At 50.5% G+C, this 18,869-nt stretch overlaps 1 protein-coding gene across 6 annotated transcripts in view; it reads left to right on the plus strand.

Moving 5' to 3' along the window:
* Positions 1-18,869, plus strand: part of CTIF (cap binding complex dependent translation initiation factor) — a 148,383-nt gene that overhangs the window by 114,075 nt on the left and 15,439 nt on the right. For 5 of the 6 annotated variants that reach the window (XM_082074232.1, XM_082074233.1, XM_082074234.1 and 2 more), the window contains one exon: positions 12,692-12,847. In XM_082074232.1, the coding sequence (XP_081930358.1) occupies positions 12,692-12,847 (156 nt within the window). Of the gene's footprint in view, positions 1-12,691; positions 12,848-16,135; positions 16,506-18,869 lie in introns of those variants that run through there. The other variant, XM_082074237.1, reaches the window with a different exon arrangement.

Below are 18,869 nucleotides of genomic sequence, written 5' to 3' on the forward strand. Positions count from 1 at the left end.
GTAGATGTTGTGGCATTAGGTACCGGACAATTGATTTATTCGCTTTGGTAAATCAGGGTGCAAAGGGAAGGGTTTACCATGCTGGGCACGAGGATTTGGGTTGAAGGGCGCTTCCCAGCTCCCCCAGTGCCCCCCCTGCCGTGAGCAGGGACATCTGCACCAGCTCAGGTTGCTCAGAGCCCCGTCCAGCCTGGCCTGGGATGTCTCCAGGGATGGTTCAGCCACCACCTCTCTGGCCAACCTGGGACAGGCTCTCACCACCCTCAGGGACAACAATTTCTTCCTTATATCTAATGATTAAGGTGTGGGTCTTGGTCGGGGAATGGTTTGTGGTTTGACAGAGGTGGAGGCAGGAGGATCTGAACATGGCTGGAGAGCATCTGACCTGTGCACCATGGCCAACATTGACTGCAAAACACATCAACACTCTTTCCGTGGCGGTTTTTAATTTAATTTAATTACAGGTGGTCTAATTCGTGCACAGAAAACACAGTGGTAGCATTTATCTTGGAAAAGACAGGGTCCAGGAGACACCAGAGGGGTTGCTACGTTAAAAAATAGGGGGAAAAGAAGATGCTGAGGTGGTGATTCAATGGGGCAAGCTGCTCCCCACCACTCTTCTTGGGTAACCATCTTGGTGGTGACCCCCAGAACTGATGTGTGCCTGGGCTCTTCCAGCCCTGCAAATGATGCTACCCTTGAATAAACAGCTTCATCTGGGGGGTTTTGCAGCAACTTGCAGAGCTTGGAAACCTTTTCCATTACATTTCTGTGCTGACATTGACAGCGCTGTCCTGGTTTCGGAAACCGCTGTGGGACTCGCCAGCAAAACCTGCCTTGCGGATGCGATTTATTTTCCTTATGCCCAGGGAATTCAAATGCAATTCTGAATGCATGAACACATATATATAGATGTTATATATATGGGCTTAGCGGGGGAATGAGGAGGTGGCTCCGAGGAGCATCCCCGGCTGCTGCATCCTCCTACTCTCAAGGAGCAGGAAAGAAACACGTTCCCTCCCATTTGCCTCAAATTGTGTCTCAGAAGATGCTCTGCAATTCTGTAATGGGATGCTTATTATGCTATTTTTACTATTATTTCTTATTTTAGAATGCTCTGTTTATATTATTTTCTTATTTATTGTTTTAGTGCTGTAATAATCATTTTTTTAATTATTATTTTGCATAGTCATCCGGGGCCCAATGTAACCGGTGCAAGTGTTGGCAGCAGGCAGGAGAGGGAGCCAGGGGAGCGGTCTGGCACCCTGCCCACCCGCCAGGCAAAGGGCAGAGCCGGGCGTCAATTAGTGCTGGTTCCATCATTACCCGTGAGTCCGGCCAAGCCATCGCCGCCTGCCTGTAGTGACAACACCCACTCAGCTTCACCGTCTGGGTTACCGGAGCCGCTGGCACACGGGTCCCATGTGGCTCCGGGAGTTATTGGAGAGCCCCGGATTAAATATCGAGCTTGCTGCTTTCAACTTGCTGCTTTTCCCAAGCGGAGCAATGGCTGGAGGAGCCGTCTGGTTCTTTTGCAGCTTTTCCATGGCGAAGAAAGGTGACAAGGGATGAGGGAGCACCGGGCATCCCCTCCTTGGAGGATGATGGTGAGATGAAGGAGGGGTTAATGGAGCACAGAAAGGGGTTTGACCCAAGATCTGGGGTTTTCATGGAATGTAAAAAAGGGGTTAACCCAAGATCTGGGGTTTTCATGGAGTGTAAAAAAGGGATCAACCCAAGATCTGGGGTTTTCATGGAGTGCAAAAAGGGGTTTAACCCAAAATATGGGGTTTTAATGAAGCGCGAAAAGGGTTTAACCCAAAATCTGGGGTTCTCATGGAGTCCAAAAAGGGGTCTAACCCAATATCTGGGTTTTTCATGGAGTGCAAAAAGGGGTTTAACCCATAATCTGGGGTTTTCATGGGGTTTAATCCAAAATCGGGGGTTTTCATGGAGTACAAAAAGGAGTTTAACTCAAAATCTGGGGTTTACAAGTAATGCAAAAAAGGGTTTAACTCAAAATCTGGGGTTTTCATGGAGCACAAAAAAGGGGTTTAACCCAAGATCTGGGGGTTTAATGAAGTGAAAAAAAAAAAAAGGCAATGTTTTCCCGCTGATAAGAAGGAGGGAGTGGGAACAGAGGAGCTGTGCCCCAAAGGCCCTAAGAGACCCCCAAGCTGAGAATAGCTGAGCCAAACCCCAAATTGAATTGGTTTTGGGGTTGCACTGCATGTGGGTCCTCAGCCTAAGCCCAGGGCTGGGTTTTGGGGCTCGCAGCCCCTCGAGAAGTTGAGCCACAGCTGGAGGTGGCTGTAGGGCCACCAGTGTCCTGGTGGGCATCACAGGAGATGCCAAGGGGGTTGTCACCAGGTGGCTGGAGTCCACCCGTCACTCATGGCTCTGCACGGAGAAGGGGTTTAGTTCGAGTAGCAGAGCATCGTGCAGTTCATGGGAAGCAGGACCAAGTTGCAAAAACAAAGAAAAAAAATAAAGCCTTAGCGTTTAAAGACTGGCATATTTGAATTCAGTATTGTGGTAAGGCTTTATATTGCAACACTCAGGTGTGTCATCAAAAACAGCTGTAGTTTGGGTTGAAGGGACGTTCCCAGCTCCCCCAGTGCCCCCCCTGCCATGAGCAGGGACATCTTCACCAGCTCAGGTTGCTCAGAGCCCCGTCCAGCCTGGCCTGGGATGTCTCCAGGGATGGTTCAGCCACCACCTCTCTGCCCAACCTGGGACAGGCTCTCACCACCCTCAGGGCTGGTTCTTGGTGTCCCATCATCTCTGCTGACCACTGAATGTCCCTATCTGGGCACCTCCCAGCAGTGGTGGGACTCAACGGAGGTTCCTCGTGGTCCCACTGGCCAGTGGTGAGCGATGTCAGGAGCGTCCCTGGCTGAGCTGCTGCCTGCGTCTCCTGCCTGCTAAAAGCCCAACCAAGTTCAGACCAACAGATTTCGGCTGGTAGGACCTGTGCACACCCTGTGCATGAGCTGCAGCGTGGAGGCAACGCAGAGCAGAGGCTCTGCCAGGCTCTAGGTGGAGACTGCAGCCTGCATCCTGCCTGCATCCTGCCTGCATCCTGCCTGCAGCTCTGGGCCAGATCCAGGCAGTGGGTACCGGTGGGGTGGGCTCCTGTCTGCTCCCAGCTATTGCTGGTGGGTCAGGCTGCTCGGGGCCATGCAGGGTCCCTGCTGGGCTTTGGTAGGAAAGGCAGCAAAAAAAATAAAAAGAAAAAGCCTTAAAACCCATTTATCCATTGCCTGAGAGGTGAGGAAATACCTGAGGATTGCCCGTCATCCACTGTGCTCGATACAGGGGGAGCACCTCAGCAGTCGAGGTCCCCTCAAACCTGCTGGACTGGCAGCAGCTCTGTCCCTCCGTTTCCTCCTGAAAAGCTCAGATTTAACCCCAGGATGCGGGAGCACATTCCTGCCCGCCCAAGGACTCAGCCGGGCTAAGGCGCCCTCCTGCCAGACCATCTGCTCCGGCAGAAATCCAGCTCAGGCTGCCCCGAGGTGGGGATTTCAGGATGCTGCGGCGTTGGGACATCCCTGCTGCTGGTACCCACGGCCACCCCGACGTCCCCAGCCCTGCCCTGGGCGGTTTCCATGCGCCTCACCTGGGGATGGGATTTTCAGAAGGTATTTAGAACTCTGCAATGTGTCACCCTGCCTGGGACCCATCCTGCACGCCCCAGTCGCTTTGCTGAGGGATGAAGCATCCTTCTATCAGAGGAAGAAATCTTTTGCCCCTGAGGGTGGTGAGAGCCTGTCCCAGGTTGGCCAGAGAGGTGGTGGCTGAACCATCCCTGGAGACATCCCAGGCCAGGCTGGACGGGGCTCTGAGCAACCTGAGCTGGGTCCCTTCCAACCCAAACTATTTTGTGATTCTGCGATTCTATGGGGGAGCAGGTGCTGGGGATGTCACCTCCTCAACCAAGGCCAGAGCAGACGCAGGGACCAGCATCAGCCTGGAGCTGGAATTTGGGTAGAAGGACATTGAAGAGGGCAGAACCTCTGGGTTTTTTTTCCTGGGAAGAGGAGAAAATGGGATAACTTGTGCTTTGCCCATCCCTGGCATCGCTCGACTGCAGGCGGGAGGGATACAGGGGATGCTCTTGTGCCCACCACCCAGGCTCCTGCAGGAAATCTCTTTTTACTTTTTTTTAAAGGATTTCTAGCTAACCTGCAAGAATTTCTACCAAATTTAGTTTCCAACTGAATGGGCTTCATTGACGTGCTCAAGCACAAGTGATATTTGACTGGTCTTTACAGAGGGATGGTCCCATGGGACCTGCAGTGTGGATGTCACGGCACAGGCACCCTCAGCATCCCCCAGCCAGGCTTAGGCTCAGTTTTAATCCCCGTTGAATGTTTTTGCCTTGTACCTACCTGTCAAAATCTGGATTTGGAGAATCAATACTGGAGTCCCCATCCCTTCACCTCCCTGGCAGGTATCACTTTGCGCAACCTCATCTTTTCCTGCTTGCTGGAAAAACAAAACCTTTCCATTTCTGCTTCGTTAATAAGAATAATTTGTGTTTCCTTGAGTCTCTAGTTTTCCAGCTCAAGCTGTCCAGTGGTGTGACACAGTGATGGTCACAGTCAGCAGCTCCGCCAATATCCTGCAAGATATGCCACGAGCATCCCTTTAGATATAGAAGGTTTGGAGGGATCGAAGGAGTTTTGCAGGTTAATGTTGTTTTCTGCAGCTCTTCTCTGTAGATTCAGTTTTTCCAGCACAGATGGGCAGCTTGGGAGGTGTTGCAGAGTACTCCATACCTCTGTGCTTCAGGAGATGAGCAGAAAAATGCACCTTTTACATCCATTAAAAAAAAAAAACATACCCAAATACAACATTTGCTATAGCAGAAACTCCTTGGCTTCATAGGATTTGCAGATATCAGCCCCCGAAAAAGATTTTCTGAACTCTTTTGTGTAAATACCGTTTTTTAGCTGGCTGGTACTTCGCCTCCAAGTCGTGCTTTTCAGTGGTCGCTCGTCCCCCATCGCAGGGAGCCTGGAGCTGCGTTTCCAGCACCGGTACCCGGTTCCCGTCGGATGCTTGGCAGCGGTGGTGGGACAGCCGGGCCGAGGAACAGGCGGAGGAGATGAGGGGGTTGCCAGCCCCTTGGCTTTCCAGCGTGTTTGCTCAGCGACGTCGAGTGCTGGGCCAGAGCCACCACCTCCCTGCAGACTAAACAGTTGCGATGTTTTCTCCCATGACTGAAAGAATTTCGAAAAGGGTCCCGGTATGAAGCTTTACACAAACTCTGGGTGCCATGAATATCTCTGGCTGGGAGGCTGTTAACTCCCTCCTGGCCCGTGAGGTTCAGTCTCTTGGAGGATGAAGGGAAAGCCCAGCCCATGATGGGGTTTCTTTCTTTTAAAGGAGAAAGCCGAGATCTCTGGCTGTAACAGAACTCTGGTGGTGTCAGCACAGGACACACATGGACCTGCTGGAGAGGGGCCAGAGGAGCCACAGGAATGATCCGAGGCTGGAACAGCTCTGCTGGGAGGACAGGCTGAGAGAGTTGGGGTGTTCAGCTGGAGAAGAGAAGCTCCGGGGAGACCTTATTGCACCTTTCCGGACTTAAAAGGGGCCTGTGAGAAAGATGGGGACAGACTTTTGAGCAGGCCCTGTTGTGACAGGACAAGGAGTGATGGTTTTAAACTAAAGGAGGGAGATTCAGGCTGGACATGAGGAACCATCCCTGGAGACACCCCAGGCCAGGCTGGACGGGGCTCTGAGCAACCTGAGCTGGTGCAGATGTCCCTGCTCATGGCAGGGGGGGCACTGGGGGAGCTGGGAAGGTCCCTTCAACCCAAACTATTCTATGATTCTATAATGCCCCATGCCCTTTGGACCTGTTTGTGGCCATCTGTGTCCACTGAGATCCATACAAGAGGAATAGGCCTCAAGTTGCGCCAGGGGAGGTTGAGGTTGGATGTGGGGAACAATTTCTTCCCCAAAGGGCTGTGGGGCATTGGAACAGGCTGCCCAGGGCAGTGCTGGAGTCACCATCCCTGGAGGGGTTGAAAATACACACAGGTGAGGTTCTTAGGGACGTGGATTAGTGCCAGGGGTGGGATAATGGTTGAACTTGATGATCTTGAGGGTCTTTTCCAACAAAATGATTCTGTGATTCTATGAAACACCCCAAGAATAAGCATGGTCACCTGGTGCAGATCCAGCTCAGAGGAAACAGAGTGATGAAAGTCTGTGGGAGTGAAATGCCTCATGGCTGGGTGAAGCTGGGACCTTTGCAAGGTTGGGCACGGGGTGTCATCTGTAATTTGAAAGCTTTATCTGCTTTAAATGTCAATAGCCCCTTTGTTGGGGTAATAATAATTGCTGGGATTTGCATGTCTCAGTCACACGCCCCAAAGCTCTTTGCAGAGGAAGATGAGTAAATTGTTCCTGTCTGCCAGCTGGGAAATTGAGGTGCGGAGGTGATGGGAGCCCACGCAGGACTGGAAATAATAAATTTTAGTCTCTTGTGCTGTGGTTGCCCAGCTCTACATGGAAGCTGTTGGCTCAAAGCAGGATTTCTGCCATCGTTTTACTCAACTTTGTCTTACAGAATCATAGAATTATTGGAAAAGAACCTCAAGATCATTGAGTCCAACCATAACCCACCCCTGGCACTACCGCATGTCCATAAGAACCTCATCTCTGTGTCTGTTTAACCCCTCCAGGGATGGTGACTCCAGCACTGCCCTGGGCAGCCTGTTCCAATGCCCAACAGCCCTTTGGGGAAGAAATTGTTCCCAAGATCCAACCTCAACCTCCCCTGGCGCAACTTGAGGCCATTTCCTCTCATCCTGTCACTTTTTACTTGGGAGAAGGGACAACATCCTCCATGCTACTGGCAGTAGCACAGGCAGGGATGGTTTGGTGGCATCTCAGTATGGTTGAGTCCTCGAGGAGTGTCAGCGCGGTGCTGGCAGATTGGCCAGGAGTGTTGCTGCAGGTGGTTGGAGAAAGGGCAGAGCCCATGGAAGAAATTCCACCTCGTGTCCCTTATACGTGGTTTAGCACAACAAAGGAGCTTGTATGGTGGTGTCCATCTGGGGTGAGATGTTCCCAATGATGCGGTGGGTGATAGCTCTGTTTTGGAGGTGCTCGGTGAGACCCTGAGCATCCATGGGTGGAGGTGTTCATTCAATCTTTGGTGCTGCCACAGGTTTCTCCAGCACCTTGTGAGCTTCTTCTGCACATCGGTGCCATAAACTACTCATCTCACTGGGTTGTGCACCCCAGAAAGCAAAGCTACACTTCTCCTCCAAGCCAGGACTTTAATACAAGTATTATTTAAATTATAAACAGGGAATAATGTGCAAAATGTCATTTATTGAAGCCCTTTCTAGGAGGGTTTGAGGAGGGACCAGGCAGAGGGTGTGTGACACAGGATGGACACTGTCCCAACCTCTTCCCACCAGCTTCCTCCTCCAACCTCGTTTTATTTGTCTCAGGCCCTTTCCAAAGAGCCATTTAAGGCTCAATCCTTTTGTAGCACATTGCCAGTAACACCAAGTATTTAGCACAGTCTCTCTCCACTTTTTATATCGCGCCTAGCACTGATATCTAAGCATTATATGTTTCTTTTTACGCAGTATTTCTGACTCAGTATTTCCTGCCTCCTTGACAATGACCGAGTCAACAGCTGAGCTGCCAGAGGAAGAGCCCAGTGTTTACAGAGCAACAAGCCCAAATGTGTCTTTTTGTTTTTTAATTTCATTTTCCATCAGAAGGTGGCAATGCTTAAATTAACCCTCATCTGTAGCCCACTCTAAACGTTTGCCCTCTTTGCTGCTGACAGAATTGGTGCGCCCAGATCTGGGGAAAAATGTGTTGAACTCCCAAGGGATGAATTTTGGGATGCAGCTGTTGGGGCCAGAGCGAAGGCTTGGACCCAATGACAAAATTCTGCTGCTCATCACACTTGACTCCACTGCCCCACCAAAAGTGGTAGAGGATGGATTTTCCTGCTCTATTATGGATTGGCCAAGACTTCTTGGCTCTTCTAGCTTGGTCCTTGGAGAGGTCTCACCTCTGGGCAAAGAAAGGATAGCGTTGCATGAGCTGCATCTACACTGAGATGAAGAGTGAGCTTTCACTTGGGTGCGAGGGTGGAGAGCCCCAAAATAAAGACATTTTTTCTGTTCCTGTTGCTGGTAGGAGCTTTAGCCAAGGGTAGAAATTGTCCAGTGGGGGATGTCAGAGGGCGGGCTGAGCCGTGGCTCATCTCTATCATAGAATCATACAATAGTTTGGGTTGGAAGAGACCCTCAAAGGTCATTTGGTCCAACCCACCGACATGAGCAGGGACATCTTCAACTAGCACGAACACAGGCCACCCCTGACCTACCCATCGCGCGTGGTGAGACCCAATGTGATGAATGTGCTTAACCTCCAGGTTTGTGCCCCAGAATTAGAATCATAGAATGTCCTGAGCTGGAAGGGACCCACAAGGATCATCAAGTCCAACTTGTCCTGTATGAGACCTCTTTGGAGGTCCCCTTGGCATCCCCCCAATTGTCACGTGGTTTCCTAATAAACTCTTCTCCCAAACCAGGCAGAGAAGGGAGGTCAACCCTGCTACCTGGTATAAATACATTTTATTTTAAACTAGAGGCGCTGAGGGAAGGTCATCCAGTCAATGCGCCCAGATTATCTCCAGGCCAGGGCACCCCAATTTAGTAGTACAATTCCTGTTTAAAAATACAGCCAAACTGATGAAAGATAATTTGCTTGCTGCCCTGACATCACCACCTAAGCATGGGGCAAGCCAATCCATGGTTATTTTTATATAACTCCATGAGGCATTTCCAGAGCAAATGAAGTTCACTGGGCAGGGCAGTGACCTGGCCACCTGGTTTCAGGGCTCTTCAGCCTCCTCAGGGCTTCTCCTCAGTGGGGTGGAGGTCTGCGGGTCAGGGCATGGCTCCATCGGATGTGTCCTGGGCATGTGGGACATGGATTTTGTCCTCTGCTGCTCCTCACAGCTGGCCAGATCTTCACCTCTCCCATGCTGTTGGTCTGGTTCATCCGTTTTGGTTGCACACACTTTGGAAAAACCATTGAGTTGTTGTCCATGTTCTCCATGCCCAGAGTGATGGGTCACAGGTCCTGCTGGGGGCACGGTTGACATGCAGCCAGGTGAATCACACTTGTAACTCCATTGACTGAATTACTTAGATCATAGAACAGAATCACAGAACAGTTTGGGTTGGATGGGACTTTCCAAGCTCACCCAATCCTACCCCTGCCATGAGCAGGGACATCTTCACCAGCTCAGGTTGCTCAGAGCCCTGTCCAACCTGGCCTGGGGTGTCTCCAGGGATGGTTCATCCACCACCTCTCTGGGCAATCAGAGATGAGAGCAGGGACCTCCACAAACATGGACACGTCAAGGGAGGTGGGACATCTCTGCATAGGAGATGTTCATGTTGGCTTGTTGTGTTGTGTTGTGATTCTGGTCAAACCTGCTGTCTGAAGGCCAAATTAAAGCCAAAGCTCCCCAGGCCACCTTCCTTGTGCATTCGGTGACACTAGTGTCACTTCACCTTGTGGGGCTGAAGCAGCTGGTATCTCAGGGTGCTTCAGGAGAGCAGTGGCACTGCCAGCACTTCCATGGAGGCTGAGCTCCTGTTGAGCTCAACTCTTGCCTGTAGGCAAGAATGGTCGAAAAAACATAATTCCTACCTCTGGGAAGGTGCTTTTCCTGCTTTGTCGAAGGAATTGGTTTCACCCTCCTCTTCGCAGAGGACTTGCAGATGATCTACTTGTGTGAAATTTGGTCCAACCTGAGGCAGCAAATGGAGTAAAATTATTATTGCTGCTGCAGTATCACAATCTGGATGAAAATGTTTGCTGTGACCTCTGCATCCATCTCACATTCTGTCCCCCTCTCTCATCCTTCATGAGAGTCTGTCAAAGTCTGCACAAGCTTTTCGGTGACTTGAAAGAGTTGGGAGAGGAGCCCAGTCCCTTTTATTTTGCAAGAGTCTTCTTCAGATGGAAGTTGGGCTCAGAATGTTCATTGATGTCTGCTGGGTGGCATCTCCCACCAAGTGCTGTAGGATGAAAAGAAGAGAGGGGTGGCATCTCTTCCTGCCCAGCTCCCATCCTATGCATGGTGAGTTTGGTTCGGTGGTTGTTTTATGGAAATTTGTTTGGTTTTTTTTGTTTTTTCAGAAAATATTTTTTCTTAAGAGAAAATGTCGAAGAGTCAGTTTTCTCTCTTGCAAAGTGGGATGATGTGTCTGAAGGAGGAACGAGAAGGAGGGTTTCCTGCCGTGGTTTTTATTCTTTCTCAGCAATCCAGGACCGCACAGCCCATGTGGTTATCCTGAGCCACTGGGAATTTCCCAGCAGGCCCCAGGGATCCCAAAGTACATCCCAGCTCCCCAGGAGCATCAGTGTAGACCTTCCCAGGCAGGACAAGGCAGATGCTGGTGAGCATCCAGTGTAGGAGGAGCAGGATGGCTGGAGAACTGCGTGAGATGCAGGAGACATCCCAGTGCCAGGGGATGGAGAAGTCTTGGGGCATCAAGGAAGAGCTCCAGGGTTCAAAAGGTGCTTTTTTGTCCCAGGGCAGAGCTTGGTGACCTTATGGTTGGATGAGGCCGGGAGGTCCCTGGTGCGAACGAGGGGTGTGGGGTACTCTCATATGATTTTTTTTTTAATTGCTCAAGAGTCAGGAGGACATTTAGACTATTATTACAATTACTATTACTATTACTATTAATATTGTTGTTGTTGTTGTTGTTGTTGTTGTTGTTGTTATTGTTGTTGATATTATTATTATTATTATTATTATTATTATTATTTTACAAGCGAAATAAGTAATAATAAGTAATAATAAGTAATTTGGTAACCCTGGGGTGGTAACCTGAGCTGATAAATCACTGTCTCCTCCATCACCAGCTGGACAACGAAAGGACAAACTCCACAAAGTCCCCTGGAGAATCTGCAAAGACCCAACAGGATTTGACTGCAAGGTTGACTTGGGAGTTGCAGACACAGTTGGGCAATTGTCTTATAGAAATGGGTGTAGGGAGGAATTAGTCATCGCTGTTTGGTTAATAAGTGCCTTGATTATTTTACAAGTCTTTTTCCTGCATATGCAAATGCATTTTTTTTTCATTTTGTAATGAAACATTTAAATAACTCCTGTCTGGATCTTCTGTGGTTGTGTCAGGAAAATAAGCTTTGTGCTTTGGCCTGGGTTTCTTTAGAAGCTGCGTTACTTACCTTTTTCTTTTCAAAAGAAAAATCTGCGGTGTGTTGTCCGGGGCCATGAGAATGAACTTTGGTGCGGTGATTTCTATATCTCCCAGGCTTTGCAAAGTGCAGCCAGGTGTCGAAACGTTTGCAGCAGCAAAAGCCCTTTGTCTCAGGCAATAGGAATAAACCGAGATGAACAAGATACAGAAGACAATTGATTTAGTCGCTGGGTTTCAAATGTTGTGCAACCTGCACCAGGAACATGCGGTGTTGAGAATGAACTTGTCCTGTTCTCTCATTTTCCCCTACTTGGTGTCTGCTGGTTTTTAATACCGAGGAAAGGTCACTATGGAGACAGACAAGTGAAGTCGCCTGGGACATCTTGCAAGAAGCTCCACAGCACCGCTAAGAGCCCAGGGAAACCTTTTAGGCTCTGAGTACAATTCACTCTCTTGTGCCACCCTCTAGAAAGGTTTTTATTTGCTTTTCATCTCCTCCCTTCAAGCAAATCCCTTTTTTTTATCTCCCCGGCTGGAGGACTGATGGGGAGGCGGTTATCTCCCTTCACACTTCCTCCTGATGTTGCTCCATAAATCACGTCATTCGAATAATCCTTGGTCATGGCAACCACCAGCTGAGGAGCAAGGTGACCTTTTAATTCCAGGCCTGGGCTGCCCTGATCTTCAGGTTGGGCAGCAAGCCAGGCTCTGCTGTAATCTCATGAGACCCCAGGGAGCAATCAGACCATTAGGATACCCCCAGCCAGACATAGAATCGTGGAATCATCAAGTGGTTTGGGTTGAAGGGACCTTCCAAACTCACCCAGTGCCACCCGTGCCATGAGCAGGGACATCTGCACCAGCTCAGGTTGCTCAGAGCCCCGTCCAGCCTGGCCTGGGATGTCTCCAGGGATGGTTCAGCCACCAACTCTCTGCCCAACCTGGGACAGGCTCTCACCACCCTCAGTGTAAAAAAATATACTGGATATATATTGAATATACTGGGGTGAATGATCTGGACAGGTCCACCTGGCCCACCAAGCCCAACACGGCCACCAGCATTCTTTGCGTTCCTTCTGCATTTCATTTGACTTCTTTGTTCTTGTTTTCATTCTGTCTTGGTTTGTGCAGATGGAAAAGAGTCCCTGCGTCCGTCCGAGGGGGAGGGCAGGGCACGGGGGACGCCGTCTCTAGCGCAAGCTGTGACAGTTATTGCAAGGGCTTGGTGATATTTCTACAGTACCTGCTTTCTGATGGCTTTGCTGTGTTGAAATTCCAGCCGCTCGGCGTGCGTTGAGTAATCTCCCCGTTGTTACTAAAGAGTCAGTCTGTCTGTCTGCCTCTCCCCCCACCCTCAGTTTCAATTTCCTCCTAGTTCTTTCTCTAGATGGCCGTTGCCTCTCCCGTGGCCACGCGGTTTTGCTGATGCAGCCTCTTGTCTCTCGTTCCTCTTGCAGAAGGATTTCACCATGCGGGAGGAGTTGCAGCAGCGGGATGTGGAACGTTGGCTGGGGTTCATCACCTTCCTCTGCGAAGTCTTCGGCACCATGAGGAGCAGCACCGGAGAACCTTTCCGAGTCCTCGTCTGTCCCATTTATACCTGCCTCAGGGAGGTAAATGCCCTTTGGAGTTTGTCCTTCTCCACCTTGCAGGTCAAGCCGTTGTGTTGCAGTGCTGACATGCCCATGATTTGTAGATGTTTGCTTGATGATCCCTAGAGGTTTCCTTTGCCAGCATCACCACTTTTCACCCCTAAAGTACTGATGTCTGTAGGGATGCTTGGCTTTTCCTGCATATTGTGTTTCTGCTCATTGAAAGCACATGCTTCGAGCAGGACCCCGTTGTCCAAGGCTTTGCAAAGCCCCACAGCTGGGATTGGAAAGCCAATGCTTGAGTTTGCAAATCCCAACGTACCAAAAATTCCCAACAAAGGGGCTTAAAAAGCTTCTTAAAAGCAGGCAAAGCCACCTGAATAGATGACACAGACTGAGGGGAGGAAAAAGGGAGAAAGGTGAGGTCCCGTATGTCCTTAGTCCCTGCTTAGTGCAGCAGAAACCCAGCCTTGCCACCAGTACTGGGGACATTTCAGAACCTGAGCTCCCCATGGTTCGGGGCGATGGCAAAAACCTCAGTGAGGACAAACAGAAAAAGCAATTCAAGCGTTAATGTTCAAAAGAGCAGGAAAAGGCGCTGCCCCATCCTACTTTAAAGATGGTTTTGTCTCCTGCTGCTGTCTGTAGAAGACTTTCTCCAAAAAATCTGCGTCGTTGCTTAGAGTTGGAGCTGCGAATCTCACATTGTCAGTGGTGCCTCTGTCGAGCCGTAAATAACTCGCTCTAAAATCAGTTTTCTCTGCTAGACCTGGAGCAAGTGAAGGGTAAAGAAACTGCTGGCGATGACTTTTTTACACATGTGGGAAGTTTTCTCTGAATGCAAACACACCACAAACACTTTAATATTGTGGGGAGGGTTCGCAGACGGTGACTGTAGCAATGAGAAAGAGTCCAGGCGTCGTGACAAGGCACACAGATCCAGAGGTGGATGAGGAATGCTAAGAATAGCCTAAACTTCCCCAGAATCTCAGACCACAGTGGTATGTGTCACCTTCTGGGGAAGATCTTGGCGTCTGACAAAGTCCCCGTTCCCCTCCGCTTCCCATCACCATTGTGACACAGCCCAGCCCTGATTCTGCCAGGGTTGTTCCCTGCCCACTCCTGTCTGCCCTCTCCGTGTCGTCACAGTCCCTCTTGCCACCTTGTCGGTGTGTAGGGACACGGTGGTGATCTAGAGGTGCACGGAAAGACATGAATTTCACGCATCAGGGATATTTTTTGCTACGGGCCAGCTCCGTAAAAAGCTTTTACTAATTATATCAAGACATCATGCATAAATTGGTTCCTTAGCAGGACTGCTCTGTCCCCGGGCTGTCCTTTGTCAGAGAAGAAGACTCTTAGCTTGGCTGACGTGGGTGAGTCTGAGTCTTCCAGATCTCCTGCCCCAAAGAGGTTGACCCTGACTCACGCCGTTCCTCTTCCTTGGCTCTGGGATGGGTTTTCATCTTGCTGACATTTTTTGCAGCTGTCAGTCAATCCTGACACGTGGGGCCAACTCAGGAGTACAAAACCACCTCTTCATCGTCAGTTACGTGTTCCAGGCTCTGAGATGGTTGGTAGAGCCAAAGCCAGGCTGGGGATGCAGCCGAGGAGGTGATGGTGAGCTCTTCCATCCACACCTAGGAGAAGACAGGGCTCACTGCAGTGAGTTGGACTAGATGACCTTTAAAGGTCCCTTCCAACCCAAACTATGTGTCAATGAGTTTGCTCAGGGTGGTCCATGAGATGGGGGAAACTTTTTGTGACTACCAGGCGCTCATCCCTTGGTGAACTTCATGAAACACGTGGTGGCCCAGGGCAGGAGAGGACATCCCCATGGCCCAGACAGTTTGGGACCAGCCAGCAACCACGGGAATTCCTCCCCTTGCCTCAGGATGGGTTTTGCAGGGTGTAGTAGCACTCATCATGGTTTCTTCTCCTTCTTGGTAATCAACACTTACATCCCCGTGTACAATCCCAGCCCCTCACTCCTCGCTCCTTCCTCCTTGGACCAGTCCCCTCCACGCGCTCTCTCTGCCCCATCCACCCATCGTTTGATGATAAATCATTACCAGAGGCGAGATAACATCTCTCCCTCTGCCTGTCATTTCAGCTCCTCTTGCTTTTTAGTTTCTCTGTCTCTTTTTTTTTTCCTTTTTTCCCTTTTCCTTTAGAACTTTGGCAGACTGAGCCAAAGGTCAGCGAGGGAGTGAGCAAGAGGAAGAGTAAAGCTGCCAGATGACTGAGGCAGGAACGTCTCTTCCCTTCCCCCTGTAAAGCTCCCTCCCTCCAGCTCCTTTGCTTTTCCCTGCCCCTTCAGTAAAGCTTATTAACACCGTCATTAATTGTGGAGCTGGGCAGGGTGGGAGGGAGCAGTGAGGACATCAGTGCAAGGGGCGGCCCGGTGAGGAGGAGCTGGGGATGTTGCTGGAGCATCGGGTGACGACGTCGGTGTTATTTATTGAGTGTTGTGGATGGGTTGGTTTTGTGGGCTGGGAAAAAAAAAAAGAAAAAAAATCAGAAGAGAAGTTCATGTCAGGCGAGGCCGGAGTGATAAATGCCGAGGTTTGCTGGTTAATCGAACCGGTGTTCATCAGCGTCCTCCGGGACACGGGCAGAAACCACTGCGTTTTGATGTCAGCCATGGCAACGGGTGCTTAATCACGGTGAAGGAAATTCGGGTCAGAGCTGCCGCCTTACCGGGCAGCGTTTTGTGAGCCAAGGGAATGGCTGTGCCCCTTGGCACAAATGTGGTCCACACCAAGCCCCCATCCCAGGGGGATCTGCTGCATCCTCTGTACCCATCACCTGAGTGTCCTGCTGGAGAACAGGGTGTGGGGAGAAGGAAGGTTCTACCACCACATCTGACATGGTGACTGCCTCTCCCAGGAGCTGGATCCCCAAAGAATGAAAAAGTTTAATTTCCAAAACCATTCTGAGGGCTTGGGGTGAGATTTGTGCAGGCAGAGAGTGTCTTCACAGCGAGGTCTGTTGGGGTCAACGTTGAGATTTTAGGCAAAGAGGTGGTTCGCCTAGAGAAGTAAAAGGTGGGTCCAGCTCTTGTTAAAATGGTTTGGTGGAACACGACGAGTTTGGGTGGTGATTGAGGCGGAAACACATTTTTTCTTCTTGGAAACGTGCAGGGTTGAAGTTGGAGAAGGGAAATGGGGTGTCCAAGCCCAGCCCAAAGATCAACATTGAAGGTGGTCTCAGTGTCTTCTCCTGGTCCTACAGTGCACTCAACTCTGGCCTCACTTTATTTCACAAAACCACACCAAAATTGACCCTGTACATCTTCTGCCCCTCCAGTATGATAAGGAGTGAGCGTATTGCCATCCTTCCAGCTGCAAAGACCATGCCCAAACACCAAGGACCACATTCAGGCCCGCTCCAACAATACTTCATGCTGCACGGCCCCCAAAGCAAATTAAACCAGGAGAACAACCAAGGGACTTTGGTTCTTGTAGCCTGGCCGTATTTCTTCTTTTCGGTGGCCTTCAGCAGAGTCAGCAAGATGTGAAAAATGGGATAAGACCAAGGACCAGCAAATGTCAGTTGAACCATCGGTGGGGCAGGAGCACTCCAGAGCCTGGTGCAACAAGTGCCCTGTGGCTACTGAAGACGTTGAGAATATAAATAGTATTATTTCCCACCTATTTTTCACTGACTATCACCACTTTTGCTTTTTCTAGCTCTTTCCTAAGCATGGTTGGAGCTGGCTGGTCTTCATCCAGGTCTGTGCTGCCCATGGCTGCAACAGGGTTGGCATCGGCCAACCAACCCATGGCATGGGCCAACCCAGCTTCATCCTCTGGTGCTTCTGGGATGGAGAAGCATTGTCAGGTGTTGGAACAGGCTGCCAAGGGCAGTGGTGGAGTCACCATCTCTGGAGGGGTTGAACAGATGCAGAGATGAGGTTCTCAGGGACATGGGGTAGTGTCAGTGTTGGGTTAGTGGTTGGACTCGAAGATCTTGAGGGTCTCCTTCAACCAAAATGATTCTATGATCATATGAGTCACTTAGGACTGAGTCCTGAGGGACCTGGCCCACCTCTTGGTGATGGTTCAGGTCTGCAGGGAAGGAAGGATTGTAGCCAGTTTGCAGCCGTGGTCATGCCCTGCAGAAGCCAGGACATATGAGTGGTGTCAGCGAGCTTTGACTCCTCATGTGTCTTGATCTCGTCCTCATCGGATGTTGTTGGGACACCAACCCAGGAGGTGCCTCTGGGCCTGGGAGCTGCCACCTTCCTGACATCCCTCTGCCAGGAAGAGCCACTTCCAGACGAGGTGGTTGTTGTTGAGTGGTGCTTTGGATGCATTTGTTTGTTTTTATGACGCCATTCAGCCGTCAGACCCAGCTTTACAGCCAGGTAACCTGAGCAGTTGCCTCCGGCAGCAGAGCGAGGAGGTGGAAAAACTGGCTTGCGGGACCTAAAGCTCGAGAAGATGCCAAGTAGTGATGTCACTGTGGTCTCCTCAAGGCACCTTGCTGATTGGGGTCCCGCAAGGGCAACCCTGTTGAGTGGTCCCCTCAACTTGATGTCATCTGCAGACATCTCAAGGGTGTGCTCCTCACCTCCTCCACCTCATGGATAAGGATGCAGGTCCCAGGATAGAGGCGTCAGTTCTCCTCACCACTGACCTCCCAGTGGAGTTGGGTTGTAACCCAATAGCTACAGCTCTCTGAGTCCAACCATCTGACCAGTCTTTTTACCCATCTGGTTGTCCACTTCATGATGTCCTAGCATGGATACAAGGTGACTGGATTCCAGAGGTGACAGGGAGCAGCCTTGCTGTGGCACCATCCCACTCTCAGCGCCCATGGGTGCATCGCACATGGCTGTTAGGGCAGCTTCAGAGCAAACCTCAAGAAGCAGCTCATCAGAGAGACTAATTAAACTGCAGAACTCCGTTGTGGCTGCTGGACCAATTCACAGAGGTCACAGAATCATAGAATCACTTTGGTTGGAAAAGACCCTCAAGATCTTTAAGTCCAACCATTAACCCACCCCTGGCACCAATTCATGTCCCTGAGAACCTCATCTCTATATTGTTAGCCCCTCCAGGGATGGTGACTCCAGCACTGCCCTGGGCAGCCTGTTCCAATGCCCCACAGCCCTTTGGGGAAGAAATTGTTCCCCAGATCCAACCTCAACCTCCCCTGGCGCAACTTGAGGCTGTTTCTTTGTGTCCCTGTGTCCCCTCAGCTCCTGTTCTCCAGCTGAACCCCCCAGGTGCCTCAGCTGCTCCTCAGAAGGTCCCTCCAGTTTGGGGGGGGTTATTGCTGCTGAGACTGTCCCTGGGGGCATCACCCTGAGCATCTTGGGGGGCTCTTCCAACCAAAACGATTCTATGATTCTACACTATGTGGGCATTGACCTGACCCAAGACAAATGTTTTGATGGTCTTTTTACCAACCGTGTGGACAGTCGGCAACACCCGGGAGCGGTGAACCAGCCCTGGCAGCGGGCAGGACATTTGTTCTCCGTGCAGGAATTGTCTCCTTACCTCCAGTCTGGTTGGCAGAGCCGGTCCCATTTCAGCATCGTTTAAAATCTTGGCACGTCCCCATGGCTTCCCTGCTCCCTGCAAAGCCTCGGGGTGGTGGAGGATAAGTACTCCCCGTCTCATTGCCTTTCCCCCACGTCTGAGTCTGCGGCGCAGTGCGTAGACGGGTATCCACTCCCCTCCCTTCTCTTAGCGCCTGTTATCTCCTGGGGCCATGCTGTGTAATTTAGCAAAACTATTCGAGCAGGGTAATTAACGTCTGAACTTCAAGAGGGCACTGCCTTTTACTGTCTCCTTCGGAGGAAGAGAGAGGAAAAACCGTCCCAGCTGCACTCGGAGGAGCAGGGAGGGTGGTGCTGTTTGGAAAGGAAAATTCTATCTTCTAACATGGGTCTTGCCTTTTTTTTTTAATCACTCTCGCTTTTTAAAAAGCATCAGCCTTTTTGAGGCAAAAAAGGGTCTTTGAGAGTATAATGAGACGCTAGTATTTTTAAGATTATTCTCCTAATTCTTCTAGAATTTTTGCCTTGTTGAAT

The sequence above is a fragment of the Streptopelia decaocto genome (genome assembly GCF_964273445.1).
Source record: "Streptopelia decaocto genome assembly, chromosome: Z".
In the NCBI taxonomy this organism is placed as follows: domain Eukaryota; kingdom Metazoa; phylum Chordata; class Aves; order Columbiformes; family Columbidae; genus Streptopelia; species Streptopelia decaocto.